Consider the following 18,961-nt stretch of genomic DNA (forward strand, 5'->3'; position numbering starts at 1 on the left):
GGGACTTTATTCCTGTTTGCTACTGAGCGCTGGCTGCCAAACCTGTCCCTGATTGGCAGTCGGGACACACATGTTCCCAAGTATAGCTAGCTGCGGCCGCGCAGAACAAATCTAAGTCGCGCCCACTCTAAGTTGCATCCACTTAAAGATTAAAGAGTAAAGACAACAGAAGTGAAGCGTGTCTTAGGCCATATCTACACTAAGCCGGATAACCCCTTAAACGAGTAACTATTTAGCCTAAGCCCCCTTTCAGCCACACTAAACTATGGTTTAAGGTTCCCCTCCTTGGACAATTTTTTACATGGGTAAGTGCGCCGTGTATTTCTTGAATCTCCGGCTCTAAGCTTTGTATGGACTCATTGATCGTTTACAAACTGAGTTCAGAGAGGAAGTGATGCCAGAAAGACCGCGCCGCACACAGGAAGTGACATCACAAAGAACGCGCCAAAGCCAGCTTCATAATAAAGCGGTTTTGTAACTCGGAGCTAACCACTGGAAATATGGAGGAGAGTCATCCAGACATGCCCGTGTTTCTCCTTCTTCTACATGTACAGACGCTTGTGGAAATCACCCATGAATACCTTAAGAGAAAGCGATTGCAGCTATTTGGGATACAACACTTCTCAGACGGCAAGAGAACTTTCGAATGTCCAGGTCAGCTGTGATTCTACTTACCGAAAAACTTTGTCCGTTTGTCGAAGGAGTGTCAACGAGAATGCGGGCTCCCGTGGATGTGATAAAAAAAGGTAGCGTGTGCTTTGTATTACCTGGCCGTCGAGGGAAGACTACGGAAAAGAGCGAATGCTTTTGGACTGGAAAAGCAGACTATCAGTTATTGTCCGCCACGTATGTCGCGGACTCAATGTCTAGGTCCAGAGTTTATAAAGTCACCAAAAATGAATGGACAATGAAGGTGAAGGCAAAAGGTGAAGAGTGTCCTGACCAGATATCTAAATCCTGAGATTGATTGTTGTAAAATGTTCTTTGTCACATTGTGTACTTTCACGTGTTTATTAAAGATTTGATTAATTTATGATGTCTCAGGTGTGATTCACTACAATAGGGCCCTACAGAACACTGGATTCCAGTTAATTGAAATACCACAATACTGGATATTGTTCAGATAAGAACTTCCACACAAAACAACACTGGAGATGACTGACGTGCGCATTTTACGCGCATGCCTATTAGGTCGCGTTGCGCCGGCGGACGGAGGGTGAGGGGGTCTTAAACGGTGGCATTGTTGTGTGTGGACACGGATAAGGTTAGGTGGGATTTACCCTAGATAACCTTATCCGGCTTAGTGTAAACGGGGCCTTAAACAAAAGTAAAGCTGGAGCAACAACACGGAAAACTAAAATAATTTTTTTTAAATACTGTTGAAAATAATGTAAGGTTACAGTTCAGGTTTTGGTTAGGGTTTCAGATCATCAGCAATACATTCTACAACCGCAATAATGGCAACCAATGGTGCGTTGTGTTAGCCATCATCTCACGTTACAAATCAAGTTTCCACTCTCGCATTGTCAGCGCCACTGTGGGCATGTCTTTAAAACACGGTTCACTTTCATTGTCCTCACCCTTGTGGGTGCAACTTAGAGTGTGTCTGCGGCCACAGCTGTACCCTTCTCCGATTTCCTGGTTGACAATCAGAGGTGTTTGTATATAAGCCAGCCCTGATCATTGTAGTTTCATGTTTTGTCATGTCATTACTTTCTTACGGCATAGCTTTCCCTATGCTTCCTGTGCACTTCCGTGCTGCACCAATCCTTAGTGTTTGTTATTAAAGACTCTTCTTACCTACATGTCGTCTCCTGTCTCCACATCTGTCATTCGCATAAAAGTATGTACTTTTAACATGTCGCGTCAGGCAACAGTATTATACATTATGGATTATCACATTGTTTAATGTAAACAAATTCCCCGCATATTTTGGCAAATCAGCGTCATTTTTACCAATCCACTTTGTCTCTGGGCAGCGCTCAAACGCGCACATCAATTGTCTATTAAAAACCTACGTTTGTTTCTTATGTAGACGAAGCAGGCATAGCAGCGTGTCGCAATATATCAACTATTTATTGCTCAAACAACACTATTGTCATCCTCCCGCTTTGTTTCGGCCTACTTCTGGTTCCCGTCGACGGCGCTATGCATTCTGGGTAATGTACTATGTAAACACTTATGTCCTAGTTGACATGTGTTTGTATATTTATTTAACCATTATTCATTCAGGGTAAGACAATAAAATATTCTCATTTGCAATGCAATACATTTGCATGTTGGAGATGTTGAAGTGATGATAATTGTTCATCATCCCTCATTTACCGACAAAAAATACGGATATGTCGCTACCAATGCGCTTAATGTTTGAGATTAAATGTGTTTGAACATATATTAATGTTTAAGATGGACAAACTTGTGGATGACAAAGTAGATAGCGGACAATAAGGAAGCCTTTAGTGATGTTTCTTTCTGTAATTATAATTAATTATTACTATTATTAGTTGTAGTTCATTACAACAGTACAATCATATGACAAAGAGCTCTGAGAATGTACTTTTACTGCCATCTGGTGACTACTTTTAAATCTGCGTGGTATACAATGAGTAAAACATCATTACTGTATTATTTTTTTCTGAAATCCTGTGCTTTTTGAGGGAATGTTAACAATAACTTTAAAGATAGATAACAAATGCTTGAAATCACAAGTTTATACATTATTATATAAAAAAGAATTTGGCCTTAAAACATCGTAATTTTTTCTGCAACTTTCTGAAAAAGCTGCCTTGAACGCAGGCATTTTAGGCTGTGAAAATAACACAAAAAAGCCTGCAAAATCCTTGAGGGTCTGGAGAAAGAAACCGATCGGATCTAATTCTACCCTTTCTTTGTGTCTCAGAAATTACTCACGACACCTTTTGGACTACATTTCCAACAATATACTTTTCATAGATTGTGTTCTCAGGGCACTGCATGCGTTTGTTTCAAAAGAACACATTTACTGGCTGATAAGCAAGTGTGGCATTTGATGTCAGGAAAAGTCAACTCTTGCTCTGCGGCGGCCCTGTCAGCATTCGCACACCGGATCAAGCGACGTGGCGAAGGATAATTGCATTTCTATCCCCGTGAAACACTCGGCGCTCACTTGCGCCGAAAAAACACCTCACCTCCCGCCGACTTCTGCAGCGCCGCTTATTAATATTTATATATTTTGTTACATTTACGCCCTCCCACTGTTGGCAGCCGCTGATCGGGCTGCAGGCTAAACAGGAATCATATCAGAGAAATACTAATCTCCGCTTTTTTGCCACTTGTACTTTTGTTTATTTATTTATTTGGCAAATATCAGAGGATTTGGCTGATTCGAATGGTGGAGCCGCAAGTGGGGGGCAAATGTGCAGCTCCTTCACTTGGCACGACATCAAAACCTTGAACTTGAGTACTTGCACTGTGGAGCAGCACAGGGCTTTCGAGTGAGACGGCGGATGTCTCTGCCAAAATAAAAGCCCAAAGTAGACACCCACGCAGTGTTACTAGGAAACCACATTTTCCGACATGAAAAAAACAACAAGAAATTGAGCTTCACTTATACAAAAAGTGATATGGAAGAAAACAGGGAGATTACACTTGACTGGGAAGATGTTCTGCAATATATATTTGAGTCTGTCTGAGAGGCCTTTTGTCTGGTCTTTAAATTAGGGGTCACTGATGTTAAACATCTCCGTTCTAGTTTATTTCATTAACTCTAATCTTCCTCACCAAACACATCCAAACATGTTTTTGTGCACTGAAAATAATAAAAATTTCTCTTTTTTTCACAATTACAAATTTAATTAATTATGGCGACTTGTCAAGGGTGTACCCCGAAAGGGACAAGCGGTAGAAAATGGATGGAAGGATGGATATTTGAAAATGTATTCAGAAATAATAGTTTTAATACTAATATTAACCTTATTTAGAAGAATTAAAAGAAAACAATTATTTGGATCAGCTCAAAGTTCCATGTCTGCCGTTTTTTTGTTTGGTGCATTATATAGTGAAAATAAAATACAATAAAATCCAATCGAGATCTGCATCAAAATGTAAGTTATGTGATTTATTCTAGTTATTTCAATCCCTCAAAACGGAATTCAGTTTGTACTACCAAATATTCAGTAATTATATTTGAAATTATCATTATTTTTCTTAATCAGTACAATTTAAATAAATGGTAATAATGTAACAATATAAATAATAATAGTAATTGAATATGATTGGCATCAATAAGGGACAAGTGATATAAAATGGATGGATGGATGGAATAGCTTTAGCTACTACGACTACTATTATGACTACTACTATCCATGATAATCATTATATAACATCCATCCATCCATTTTCTACCGCTTGTCCCTTTTGGAGTCGCGGGGGGTGCTGGAGCCTATCTCAGCTGCATTCGGGCGGTAGGCGGGGTACACCCTGGACAAGTCGCCACTTCATCGCAGGGCTAACACAGATAGACTAGACCAGTGTTTTTCAACCACTGTGCCGCGGCACACTAGGGTGCCGTGAGATACAGTCTGGTGTGCCGTGGGAGATTATTTAATTTCACCTATTTGGGTTAAAAATATTTTTTGCAAACCAGCAATTATAGTCTGCAAATGATGTGTTGTTGTTGAGTGTCGGTGTTGTCTAGAGCTCGGCATAGTAACCGTGTAATACTCTTCCATATCAGTAGGTGGCAGCAGGTAGCTAATTGCTTAGTAGATGTTGGAAATAGCGGGAGGCAGCATGCAGGTAAAAAGGTGTCTTATGCTTAAACCAAAAATAAACAAAAGGTGAGTGCCCCTAAGAAAAAGCATTGAAGCTTAGGGAAGGCTATGCAGAACGAAACTAAAACTGAACTGGCTTCAAAGTAAACAAAAACATAATGCTGGACGACAGCAAAGACTTACTGTGGAGCAAACACGGCGTCCACAAAGTACATCCGAACATGACATGACAATCAACAATGTCCCCACAAAGGATAAAAACCACTACAATCTTTTTGATTGCTAAAACAAAGTAGATGCGGGAAACATCGCTCAAAGGAAGACATGAAACTGCTATAGGAAAATACCAAAAAAGAGAAAAAGCCATTAAAATAGGAGCGCAAAACAAGAACTAAACACTACACACAGGAAAACAGCAAAAAACTCAAGATAAGTCAGGGTGTGACGTGACAGGTGGTGACAGTACACCTACTTTGAGACAAGAGCTATATTGATGCATGCTTGGTTATGCTTTAAAGTCATATCCAACAATTGTGACAACGACTTTTTACTGTCAACTGAGTTTCGTTTTTTAATGATGTCTGCTGGTGGTGTGCCTCCGCATTTTTTCAACGCAAAAAATGTGCCTTGGCTCAAAAAAAGTTGAAAAACACTGGACTAGACAACATTCACACACTAGGGCCAATTTAGTGTTGCCAATCAACCTATCCCCAGGTGCATGTCTTTGGACGTGGGAGGAAGCCGGAGTACCCGGAGGGAACCCACGCAGTCACGGGGAGAACATGCAAACTTCACACAGAAAGAGGGATCGAACCCAGGACCTTGTTCTGTGAGGCACATGCACTAACCACCGTTTCACCATGCTGCCCTCATTATACAACAATAATGATAATAATAATCAAAAAGTATTAGTAATATCTTTAAGGTAAATCATTAATATTCATTAAAACTATTATTATCATTATTTGTATTTTTATTATCAATATTATGTAATATAATTGGCATCAGTATAGTAATAATTATTATTATTATATTATTATTAAATATAATTGGCATCAATATTAATAGTGTCACCAATATAAATAATACACATCATAAAAATACACAGTAATAATAATGATAATTTTTTTTGGGCACAAATACTTAAAATAATTTCTGCCCAGTTATGCACTAAAAAACATACAAAAAAACAACAATTGTAGATATAACAGTAAAAAAAAATGGCAGCTAGATCGCTAGAACTTTACTTGGCGACTGAGCTGCAGTTTATTTGCCTTTTTTTTTTTACAATTAAAAATGTTTACAGTAAAATTTTGGAGACTGAACTGCCATATTTTACCGTAAATTCTATTGACATTTTTTTACAGCATGGTAACTGTCAACTAATTTAATCAACAAAGACGCATATCCAATATGTGCGTCCGCAGGCGGACACGTGGCAAGGACGGGACAAGGCGAGACATTTGGTCCTGTGTGCCCTCTTTTCTTTCCCAGCATGCATTACTCAGGGTGAAAGTGACAATGGCTGTCAGTAAGATGAGTGGGCAGCCTTGACTGAGGCCTCCTTGCAGCCTGCATACCAAGATAAGTGCTGACAAACACTTTCAGCCAGGCCAAGCTCAGGTTCACTCGGGTTGCGGTCACTGACACAACACAACCACATGTCCGACGCCTGTAGTGACGTTAGCGACAGAAAGTGTGAGGCACTTATATACACAAGCTGTGGGGATCTTGCATCTTTTTAGTGTTACGTTGCAGCGGTTTACAGCACAAAAGAGCCTGCGTGCTTTTAGAGATATTCTTCCCGGGTCAGCGGCTAAAGAACAGAGAGGGAGATTAGAAGCGCTACAAGCCTGGGGACACACTCCGACACCAGTCGTGCTCTGATTGGAAAATAAACCTCACAGACACACAAACACACAATATCTGGGCTGGCTGTAAAGAGGTAGCTCCCAGCTATGATATCATTTCAGTAGAGTGCTTCTTGCAAAGAGTGCTATTACAATGCCTCCATTTTCAATTCCTCCCCTCGGAGAAGAGAGACCATATATATGTCACCAGACAAAACGGGTTAGTGTTGTCACTGATGTTTTGTCCTTCTCTTCATGCTGAAGGCAGGAAACAAGGGATAATGCCACACGCCATAATGCATGCCTGCAACATGAGGATCAATGGGTTTCCTCGTTTGCCCGCGCTCCCACAGGCCAGATCTAACCTTTGCCCTTCCCCTCATCCAGAGGCAGAAATTACCCCCTCAGCAGGAAGGCAAGCAGCAGGTTCACGCACACACCCGCATCTCAGGGGGGGGGGGGCAACAGCTGGAACAATATGGCCGTCTGGCGGCGGCGCCCGAGGCTGAGGATGCTCGAGGAGCGTTCGAGACTTGTCATTAACGCAGCTCATCACGGTTTACGTCTTTCTTTGGACCGGACCAAATATTACCAACAGATACTTGGTGCGCTCCCAGTAAGGATGGGCAACATGGACAAAATTCCATATTGCGATGAAACCTCTTGCGATAACGATATACATATCACAATTTAATCTTTGGCATATAGATTATAATAGAACAATTCCATGAAAGGTTACAAAGGCTCCTCCATTACATGTGTTAAAAGTTTTTAAAGTACCAATGATTGCGCACACCAGATTACTTTATTTCTGGGTGTATGTGCGCTAGGGATGGGTAGCTTTCACATTTGAACCAATATGGTACCAATTCCTGGTACCTGGGAATCTATACCGGTACTAAATGGTACACATTTTTGGTACTTTGCATTCATGGGTTAATAAATGATATATTTATATACACACACATACATATTTTTAGCATAGTGAGTTAATATAAGGTATATATTAGTGCTGTCAAACGATTCATTTGAATCACACTTATAAATTTTGATTAATCGCAGTGAAAATATTTACTTGCAGAATTTAAATGAACTTTTAAAATAAACTATTTTGACACAAATGAAGTTTTATTCTCAAAGTGTCGTATACAAACATTTGAAAATGTTTTGCCTCACTGCAAGTCATTGATTTGCTCAAAACCTGAGGACGGTAGAGCAGGGGTCCCAAAACTTTTTGACTTGGGGGCCGCATTGTGTTAAAAAAAATTGGCCGGTGGCCGGGCTGTGTTTATATATATATATATATATATATATATATATATATATATTAGACATGTCCGATAATATCGGACTGCCAATATTATATGTAATATCGGAAATTATCGGTATCAGTTTCAAAAAGTAAAATTTATGACTAAAACGCCGCTGTACGGAGTGGAACACGGACGTAGGGAGAAGTACAGAGTGCCAATAAACCTTAAAGGCACTACCTTTGCGTGCCGGCCCAATCACATAATATCTACGGCTTTTCACAAACACAAGTGAATGCAAATCATACTTGGTCAACAGCCATGACCGTATAAACAACTTTAACACTGTTACAAATATGCGCCACACTGTGAACCCACACCAAACAAGAATGACAAACACATGTCGGGAGAACATCCGCACCGTAACACAAAATAAACACAACAAAACAAATACCCAGAACTCCTTGCAGCACTAACTCTTCCGGGACGCTACAATATACATGGACAATATCGGAATATCGGCAAAAAAGCCATATATATATATATATATATATATATATATTCCGAGTGCCATGATGTCACGTTATCAATGTGAAAATGCATTTTTAGACAATATGATTTGCCTGAGCGGCTAGGAGACACCGAGAGTAACACGCGGTAGAAAATGGAATAAAAAGGACAGATTTTAAATAATAATAATAAAAAAAACAAAAAACAATAATCATATATATATATATATATATATATATATATATATATATATATATATATATATATATATTTTTTTTTATCTTGGGACTTCCCGCGGGCCGGATTTTGGACGCTGGCAGGCTGTAGTTTGGGGTTCCCTGAAGTAGAGTAAAAATTAAATACACATTCGGCAATAATATAGCAAACAACAAGGTACACATGGACACTAATAGGTCATGTAGTAAACACATCCATGAACAAGTCAACATACTGTAGTGCACCATTTACATCTGCATTTACTCTTCCTCTAACCAGTCATTTCAACAAACAGGCCTATTTACATTTTCAGATGGACAGTGCTGATCTCCTTTTTTTTGTACAATGTGACCTGACAATGAAAAAAGTATTTCACAGGGTACAGAGGAAGCAGGGCCAGCTAAATATTAGTGTGCAACATTTAGGTGAAGGCATGTCCTGGACAAGTACCTCCTCCTTCATACCATGTGCTACTTGTTGTACTTTCAACTCCCATGTATTAGCAGGGCTGTGCTTGAAATGTCCCACAATGTTGCGGGATCTAACTAAAGGCACATTAAATCCACCATCACACAAAGCCACGATGATAAGCCTCTGTACAAATGGTAAACAGCGCTGTCTGTCCCTAATGTACTGACCTTCTCAGTATAATTCCAGTCGTTGCAACTTGAAGGAAATGACGTGTGCATGCGTCAGCAAAATGTCTTTCCTCAGTTTTTAAAACACCCAAAGCAAACGATTGTAGTTTATATTGTTTATCTATTAGATGTGCAGTTACTCCAAGGTAGTTGTGACTACTTACCGAGGTCCAATGGTCTCCGGTAAGCGAATAAATTCAGCATTAGTCGGTAGTTGTAACTTGCTGCTTTGGTGTGTGCAGTACGAGGAGCCACCTGTGGCGATATTCATGACATCTTGCAGTCCTCAGTCTTCAACGATGTTCAGTGGCCGACATGCAGTGACTATCCATTTTGCAGAGGCATTATTGAACTTATCTGAGGTGGTCTTGTTGACAAAATTGACTCAGCCAGCATTGTTTGTAGCATTTGTGCTAGCATTCTTGCTCGCAGCATCCTTAAGTATGTGTTTTGCTTTGAGATTATATTTTAAACTTGATGTGCTCCGATGATAAGACAGTTTGTCACTGCAATACGGACAAACTACCTTACTTTTGTCAAAAGTTCCATGTGAGAGGGTTTTAAAGCGAAATTGGCCGCTGGGAGTCTCCTCACTCATCTTTGCACTGGCTTGCGGCCTGATCACTGCCCGTGTAACAAAGCGCGCCGCCTTGCGGATCAAGGTGCGGTCTAAACAAATAGTGCGATTAATTTTAATTCCTTTATGATCAATGCGATCATTATTTTCAATAACCGCATGTGTTAAAAGCCCGAGTATATATATACTGTATATACATACACATATATATGTTTTTGCATAGTGATGTGTATACATATATATATATATATATATATATATATATATATATATATATATATATATATATATATATATATATATATATATATATATATATATATATCAGTGACGTGCGGTGAGGTTGATGGCTGATGAGGCACTGACTTCATCACAGTCAGATTGACAAACATATGAACCCTAAAGAGTGTCTTATTCACCATTTGATTTGCAGCAGTTAACGGGTTATGTTTAAAAGCTCATACCAGCATTCTTCCCTGCTTGGCACTCAGCATCAAGGGTTGGAATTGGGGTTAAATCACCAAAAATTATTCCCGGGCGCCGCGCCGCTGCTGCCCACTGCTCCCCTCACATCCCAGGGGGTGATCAAGGGATGGGTCAAATGCAGAGGACAAATTTCACCACACCTCGTGTGTGTGACAATCATTGGTACTTTAACTTAACTTTAAGTTTACACATACAAACTGTAACACACAAAAAAGCACATTTAATAAAAAAAAAACGTTATTATGGTCTTACCTTTATGTAATATATTGGGTTGTAGGCAATAACCAGGCGAGGTGATGAAGTACGTCTCTTTACTGTAGACTTCAGAACAGACTCAACACACTTGACGTCAGGTGCGCAACACCACGTAAATCGTTGGCCAACCAAAAAGTAACCACAGTACGCTATAGCCAACATTCACCAGGAGATGGCAACAGACAAACATAGATCACTCTATTACATTCCTCCCCTTTTAGAAATGTAGAAGTAAGTTACTCAAAAGAAATAAACAACCCAACCAAAAAATGCAGCAGCTCAATAAGAAGCCAAAAAGTGCAAAAACAATAATGTTCGTGTTGGAGGAGTTGTGAATGAATGAAATATGAAATCCGTGCTGCAGTCTGCAGGTGTACCTAATGTTGTGTCCCTGCAGTCGTTCACGGCTCCTCCGGCGCGAGCATTATTGTTTTTGCACTATTTTGGCTTCTTATTAAATAACTTTTTTAAATAGATTCAATCTTGCACGTGGAAAGTTTAAGTGTGAAATTTAGTCGATATAACACTCCCGTCAGGGGGTGCATTGTACGGCGGGAGTACATTCTCTACCACCAGGAGGCGGGATTACTGCGAGCCTCACACAGTGCGTCTTCGCAGCAGTTTTATGATCGCTCAGCACAAGAAATACGTTACACACATACAGTTGTTGACAAAATACACTGTACATTATATACCTCAGCTAACTAAACTATGGAAATGTATAATATAGTTCATATAGCAATACGGTCTCACTGCACAGCAGGCCAGCAGTTAGTCGAGTCCGCAATCCATGGTGAGGCACAACTGAGTGACGTGCCTCAACTGGCTGCTGATCACCGCACCGTCTCTTCTCAGTATTTGAACGGCAAATGTGAAAATTCAGCGATTTTGAATAAAAATAATCTAAAACTGGTGAAGTTAAATGGAAAATAACTTTATTGTATAATCACTGGATACATTTAACAATTTAATAATTTTTTTTTCTTTTTACATTTTTTTTCTTTCCATGATGGCAGGTGAGGCCCCGCCTCACCTGCCTCTAGTGACTGCACATCACTGATATATATATATATATATATATATATATATATATATATATATATATATATATATATATATATATATATATATATATATATATATATATATATATAATTTTTTTGCCATAATTGATCATCATTTTCCAAGCCTACGCATTCTACTACACAGGTAAACATTTTTGTCGTAGATTAAAATGTATATGCATGAACTAGGGTTGTACAGTATACCGGTATTAGTATAGTACCGCGATACTAATGAATCATATTTGGTACTGTACCCCTAACCCCCGCCCCCCCCCCCCGTCGTCAACACGTCGTGTCATTGCTGGTTTTACGAGCAGAGGAGTGTGTTCGGCAGTGCACAATCACAGAGTACTTACAAGTAGACACAGTGTGTAGACAGAAAAGGGAGAACGGACGCATTTTGGCTTAAAAATATACAGCGTGTGTGGCGACGTGTGGCAGAGCAGTTTGCTCATGTCAACGTTGTGAATCGAGGGGCCCATGGTGGGGGTGGGGTTATGGTATGGGCAAGTGTATGTTATGGACCACGAACACAAGTGCAGTTTATTGATGCGCGGAGATACCGTGAGATACTGTTGTGCCATTCACCCGAAACTATCACCTTCATGTTGCAGCGTAACAATGCACGGCCCCATGTTGCAAGGATCCGTTCACAATTCCTGGAAGCTGAAAACATCCCAGTTCTTGCATGGCCAGCATACTCACCGGACATGTCACCCATTGATTATGTTTGGAATGCTGTGGATCGTAGTATACGACAGCGTGTTCCAGTTCCTGACAATATCCAGCAACTTCGTACAGCCATTGAAGAGGACTGGATCAACATTCCACAGGCCACAATCAACAACATGATCCACTCTATGTGAAGGAGATGCGTTGCACTGCTTTTCTGACCCCCCGGGGCCACAGATAAACATACTTGCCAACGCTCCCGATTTTTCCGGGAGACTCCCGAATTTCAGTGCCCCTCCCGAAAACCTCCCGGGGCAACCATTCTCCCGAATTTCTCCCGATTCTCACCCGGACAACAATATTAAGGGCGTGCTGTGATGGCACTGCCTTTAGCGTCCGCTTTTTCACCATGCAAACAGCGTGCCGGCCCACTCACATGTTGTATGCGGCTTCTGCATACACATGAAAGTGACTGCAAGACATACTTGATCAACAGCCATACAGGTTACACTGAGGGTGGCCGTATAAACAACTTAAACACTGTTACAAATATGCGCCACACTGTGAACCCACACCAAACAAGAATGACAAACACGTTTCGGGAGAACATCCGCACCGTAAAACAACATAAAAACAACAGAACAAATACCCAGAATCCCTTGCAGCCCTAACTCTTCCGGGCTACAATATACACCCAGCTACCACCAAACCCCGCCCCCCCACACCTCCAATCTCCCGAATTCGAAGGTCCCAAGGTTGGCAAGTTCGCAAATAAAGCAAAACTGTACATTTCAGAGTGGCCTTTTATTATTGTGGGCAGCCTAAGGCACACCTGTGCAATAATCATGCTGTTTAACCAGCATCTTGATATGGCACACCTGTGAGGTGGGATGGATTATCTTGGCAAAGAATATGTGCTCACCATCACAGATTTAGACAGATTTGTGAACAAATATTTGAGAAGAATTGGCCTTTTGTGTATATAGTAAACATTTTAGATGTTTGAGTTCAACTCATGAAAAATGGAAGCAGAAACAAGTGTTGTGTTTATATTTTTGTTCAGTATATTTTACGCAATTTTATAGTTTGCACTACTCAGTGGCCTAGTGGCTAGAGTGTCCGCCCTGAGATCGGTAGGTCGTGAGTTCAAACCCATACCAAAGACTATAAAAATGGGACCCATTACCTCCGTGCTTGGCACTCAGCATCAAGGGTTGGAATTGGGGGTTGAATCACCAAAAATGATTCCCGGGCGCGGCCACCGCTGCTGCCCACTGCTCCCCTCACCTCCCAGGGGGTGAACAAGGGGATGGGTCAAATGCAGAGGACACATTTCGCCACACCTAGTGTGTGTGTGACAATCATTGGTACTTTAACTTTAGATGCCAAGAGGAGCTTTTGTGACCTGTAACCGGTTTTGAAAAGGTTTTAATATAATTAACATACCAAATAATGTATTGCAAGAATAGGTTTGAATCAAGAATGAGATTCGGATTACCTCGATCACGCTTGACGAAACAAACTGTACAAGCAAAGCAAACACACCAGAGTTCATGACAAGAGTTCATCATTTTTCAGTGAAGCGTCTTACACCCCCCCCTCCACCGCCCGTCCTAGCTTGTCGTCATCACTTCGTCTGCTCTGACTGCAGATGCACGTTCTCTATGAACCACGGCCTGAGCCCAGATATGATCTGCCTCTCTATCAGAGCCCCTGGGGATGGTAAATAACACTTTTTAGAGATAAGATGCAGCAAATATGAAGCAAGAGTCATGGCTGCCAGTGATATAGCACAGTGGAGGACAATCAAAGGATGGCGATACGGCGTGAAATGTGCATCTTTTCTATAGGGATGCCTCCGAGGGGAGATGGAGGAGGAGGCGGAGCATATGTGCTTTGATGAGAAAAAGGCGAGGCAATAGACAACACCATGGCGTGATGAGAGAATGCGTGTTCAAGGTTAAAGTGAAGAGGCAGCGAAGACTAAAGCGCCTTTGTTTACATGGATGACCGTAGATGCAGAGAAGCAATTATGTCAAACAACCAGAGAACAAAAGAGGCCATCATCACTGCGGTAAATAAACACAGTATTGTTGTTGCTTGCATCATTTTCCCTAAAGCAGTAAACTGTTTCGAACATTTCGTCATCAAAACCTTTTACTGAATTTCCATTACCAAAAACAAACAATTTTCTCTCAATGGGACCACAAAAACTAATTATCGTGGCACTAAGAATAAATTATGTACACACTATTGGGACCTCAGGTACTGAATTTCATGCCATCTCATGTGTGCTGGTATGACAAAGTTCCTTTGATCCTTTGAAATCCATAAAAAAAAGAAAACACTGTGCCTAAAAAAACTAACAAAAATACAGACAGGCACATTTAGATACATCATATTTCAGTTTTTTACTCTTTACATCTGCTCCACCCACTGCCTCACATATGCATCTATTTTGTGGGAAAATGGTGGTTTAGGCTCTTGTCAAACAGGACTATGCATGTTTGTTGGGACACTAATTGTTACGGTACCCTAGTCGTGCCAATAGTTGTGAAACCACAATGCAGGTGAAAAGTATTTAATGCCAAAAAATCAAAATACAAACATAGATAGGGTGCAGCTAGGACCTGCACTAAACAACAAGAGGGAAAAACTGCTTCAAAAAATACAAGTCCACAACAAAGTGCAGCAGGGATACTGCACAGAAAAGCTGTACGTCAATAAAATAAGCTTTTAGGAAGAGTTTATAGCAAACAAATACAAATAAATAATCTGAATACCACAAACTCCAAACAATGATCCCACACAGACTGGGAAGTGACACTGGCTTTTAAAACCCCCAAAAGACATATTAATTGCTCATCACCTGCAGGTGAAGAGAATAGTGCTCAGAAGCAGGGGTTAAGCTACTGCAGGACAACACACACCGAACAGGAAGTAAAAACTAAATAAGCGTACAAAACAGGAAGTAAACCCAAAACACAGGTAAAACATCCAAAAACTAAACAAGACAAATCTAGGCTATGACACCAATGACAGTAGGAGTCTTTTAAAGCAGTGGTCTCCAACCACCGCCGTGGATCGATTGGTACCGGGCCGCACAAGAAATATTTTTTTATTTTTTTATTAAATCAACATAAAAAACACAAGATACACTTACAATTAGTGCACCAACCCAAAAAACCTCCCTCCCCCATTTACACTCATTCACACAAAATGGTTGTTTCTTTCTGTTATTAATATTTCTGGTTCCTATATTATATATCAATATAGATCAATACAGTCTACAGGGATACAGTCCGTAAGCACACATGATTGTATTTTTTTTATGAACCCCCCCCCCCCCCCCCGGTCCGTGGCACAAATTTTCAAGCGTTGACCGGTCCGCAGTTACAAAAAGGTTGGGGACCACTGTTTTAAAGTGCAGCGCAAGTTCAAAAGCACAGAAATAGGTACAGGTGCAACTAAAAAAAAATTAATAACATGCAAAAGTCCATTCATTTCAGCAATTCAACTCAATACATACAAAGTGAAATATGTCAAGCTTGTTTGTTCTAATTTTGATGATCATGGTTGACAGTTTTTGAAAACCCAAGATTTTCTGAACTTTTCAATTGAAGATTTTCATAAGCTAGAAGCCATAATCATCAAAAGTGTATCAAACAAAGTCTTGAAATATGCATGTTATGAGCCTGTCATATATTATTTATTTCTTCTAAATCTAATTGCTGGTATAAACTAACCTTTGCACTTAGTTTCACCTGTATGCTTGTTCTCACCATAGGTACATTGTGCTACGATCTGGAAAAAATCTGGGAACACGGCGGTGAAAATATGGCTTTTGTCGTCGAATGACTTGAATGAGTACTATGGATTTATGCATTTTAGTGCTGACATTACGTCCATTTTTGAAGAAACATCCAAAATTGTCTGCTTTGTTGTTGCGGAAAAAATAGCACCGTTGATTTTACGTGAATCGGTACCATGTAGGATCAACATAAAAGGGTCTGTACTAGTGTTGTCCCGATACCAATATTTTGGTACCGGTACCAAATTTATTCCGGCACCAAAATTATTTAGTTTTCGATACTTTTCTAAATAAAGGGTACCACAAAAAATTGCATTTCGCTTTATTTTAACAAAAATCTTAGGGTACATTAAACATATGTTTCTTATTGCAAGTTAGTGAAGTGAAGTTAATTATATTTATATAGCGCTTTTCTCTAGTGACTCAAAGCGCTTTACATTGTGAAACCCAATATCTAAGTTACATTTTTTTAAACCAGTGTGGGTGGCACTGGGAGCATGTGGGTAAAGTGTCTTGCCCAAGGACACAACGGCAGTGACTAGGATGGCGGAAGTGGGGATCGAACCAGGAACCCTCAAGTCGCTGGCACCGCCCCTAAGTTTGTCCTTAAATAAAATAGTGAACATACAAGACAACTTGTCTTTTATTAATAAGTAAGCAAACAAAGTTAAAGTACCAATGATTGTAACACACACACTAGGTTTGTCCTCTGCATTTGACCCAGCCCCTTGTTCACCCCCTGGGAGGTGAGGGGAGCAGTGGGCAGCAGCGATGTCCGCGCCCGGGAATCATTTTTGGTGATTTAACCTCCAATTCCAAACCTTGATGCTGAGTGCCAAGCAGGGAGGTAATGGGTCCCATTTTTATAGTGTTTGGTATGACTCGGCCGGGGTTTGAAGTCACAACCTACCGATCTCAGGGCGGACACTCTAACCACTAGGCCACTGAGTAGGTCTCCTCAAAGGCTCCTGATTTAGTCTGCTGACGTATGCAGTAACATATTGCGTCATTTTCCATTCTGTTATTTTGTTAAAATTATTAAGGACAAGTGGTAGAAAATGAATTATTAATCTACCTGTTCAGTTACTGTTAATATCTGCTTACTTTCTCTTTTAACATGTTCTATCTACACTTCTGTTAAAATGTAATAATCACTTATTCTTCTGTTGTTTGGATTCTTTACATTAATTTTGGATGATACCACACATTTGGGTATCAATCTGATACCAAGTAGTTACAGGATAATTTAATGGTCATAATTTAAGTCCACATGTGTCCAGGGACATATTTCCTGAGTTTATAAATATAATATAAACATTTTTTTAAACGAAAGAAGATTTTGTGTCTACTTGTAAGTACTCAGTGATTGTGCACTGCCGAACACGCTCCTCTGCTCGTAAACCAGCAATGACACGACGTGTTGACGACGGGGGGGCTCTTTACTTCATACTTCAGAACCGACTCCCACACTTGCCGTCAGGGTGCGCAGTACAACGTAAACCATTGGCTAGCCAAAAAGTTACTCTTTTTTATTATTATATATGTATATATATAATAAAATACATATTTATATATAGCTAGAATTCACTGAAAGTCAAGTATTTCAATCAATGTTTATTTATATAGCCCTAAATCACAAAAGTCTCAAATAATCACTTATTCTTCTGTTGTTTGGATGCTTTATATTAGTTTTGGATGATACCACAAACCGGTACTTTTCAGAGATGGTATAGTACGGAATATGATGCGTTAGTATCGCGGTACTATACTAATACCCGTACACCGTACAATCCTAGTCTGTACCTATAGAAGTACCAAATTCGATACCCATCCCTAGTCAAACTAATATAGTAAACAAAGGAAGTACAGTATTTTGTCATTTTCTTAAAGGCAAGCAGGTGCTGAAAGTCGTCCCCTGCTGGCCATGAAAGAGACTACATGTCTAAGACACTTCCCGATGGACTCATCAGACCTGCAACTTTGGGGGCTGACTCATATCTCAGCCGCTTCTAATTTGTATGACGAGCCAAAACCAACATCATGACTCCAATTGCCAGCTCAGTTCAAAGCTCATTTGTCAAACGGCGTCTCTAATTCGGCCCAGTCAACCCCAGGGGCAGCGCCATAATGGCCGTAAGAGTGTGCCGTTCGATTCTGCTGGTCCATCTAAGAAAAGGATAACGTCGCTCCTGAGAAACAATATAATTAACTCTTAATGAACCTTTCCCCTTTGCAGGCCAGAACAAAGACACACACACACACACACACACACACACAAAATGACTCACACTATGTCTAATCCACACTTTCCGGTAATGTATAGCTCATTAAAATGTTAGCTAAAAACTCATTAGAATTCACTTGAAGAAGTAATGGCTTCATTACCGTAATGTGCTGAAAAGCAAAGGGAATACAAAAAAATGAACAGAGAAGACAGAGACAGCTTCCTAATCACTTAATTGAGTCTCAAATGGAAGTCATTTGCATAATAAATAATGACGCGTCTTATCCTTTCCTTACTAGGCATGCATTCTCACAGGACTTTGTCATTAGCAGGCGCCAAAATAAAACAACAAAATCCTTGTGGGGGCTTCTCATTTGACCGCCTTGTTGATGATTATGAATGTAGGTTTTTCTTTTGGGGGGGGGGGGGGTGATTTGGTTGGCACATGCCTCCAGTGTGCTGCAACAAAAAGTGTCTCATACTGATGAACAATACGCCAGCGGCTCTTTGTGCCCGCTCCAATAAGGCCCGACGTCGAGGTTGATGGTTGCGCTCCAGTCCAGAGTGGACACTTTACAGCCAAGAGGGGGTGATAAGACAATGTGGAGGGTGAAGATGCAGTGTGAGGGTCATAATGGCGGTGATAGTGGTGAAGTT

At 40.4% G+C, this 18,961-nt stretch overlaps 1 protein-coding gene across 9 annotated transcripts in view; it reads right to left on the reverse strand.

Annotated features, from left to right (window-relative positions):
• robo2 (roundabout, axon guidance receptor, homolog 2 (Drosophila)) overlaps nt 1-18,961 on the reverse strand; it is an 852,180-nt gene that overhangs the window by 159,998 nt on the left and 673,221 nt on the right. The window contains exon 1 of one of the 9 annotated variants that reach the window (XM_061972623.2): nt 9,380-9,423. The exons of the other annotated variants lie outside the window; for them this stretch is intronic. Within the exon in view, the coding sequence (XP_061828607.2) occupies nt 9,380-9,419 (40 nt within the window). The 5' untranslated portion in view covers nt 9,420-9,423. Of the gene's footprint in view, nt 1-9,379; nt 9,424-18,961 lie in introns of those variants that run through there. 9 annotated transcript variants of the gene reach the window in all.

This window comes from Nerophis lumbriciformis, linkage group LG17 (genome assembly GCF_033978685.3).
Source record: "Nerophis lumbriciformis linkage group LG17, RoL_Nlum_v2.1, whole genome shotgun sequence".
NCBI classification, from domain to species: domain Eukaryota; kingdom Metazoa; phylum Chordata; class Actinopteri; order Syngnathiformes; family Syngnathidae; genus Nerophis; species Nerophis lumbriciformis.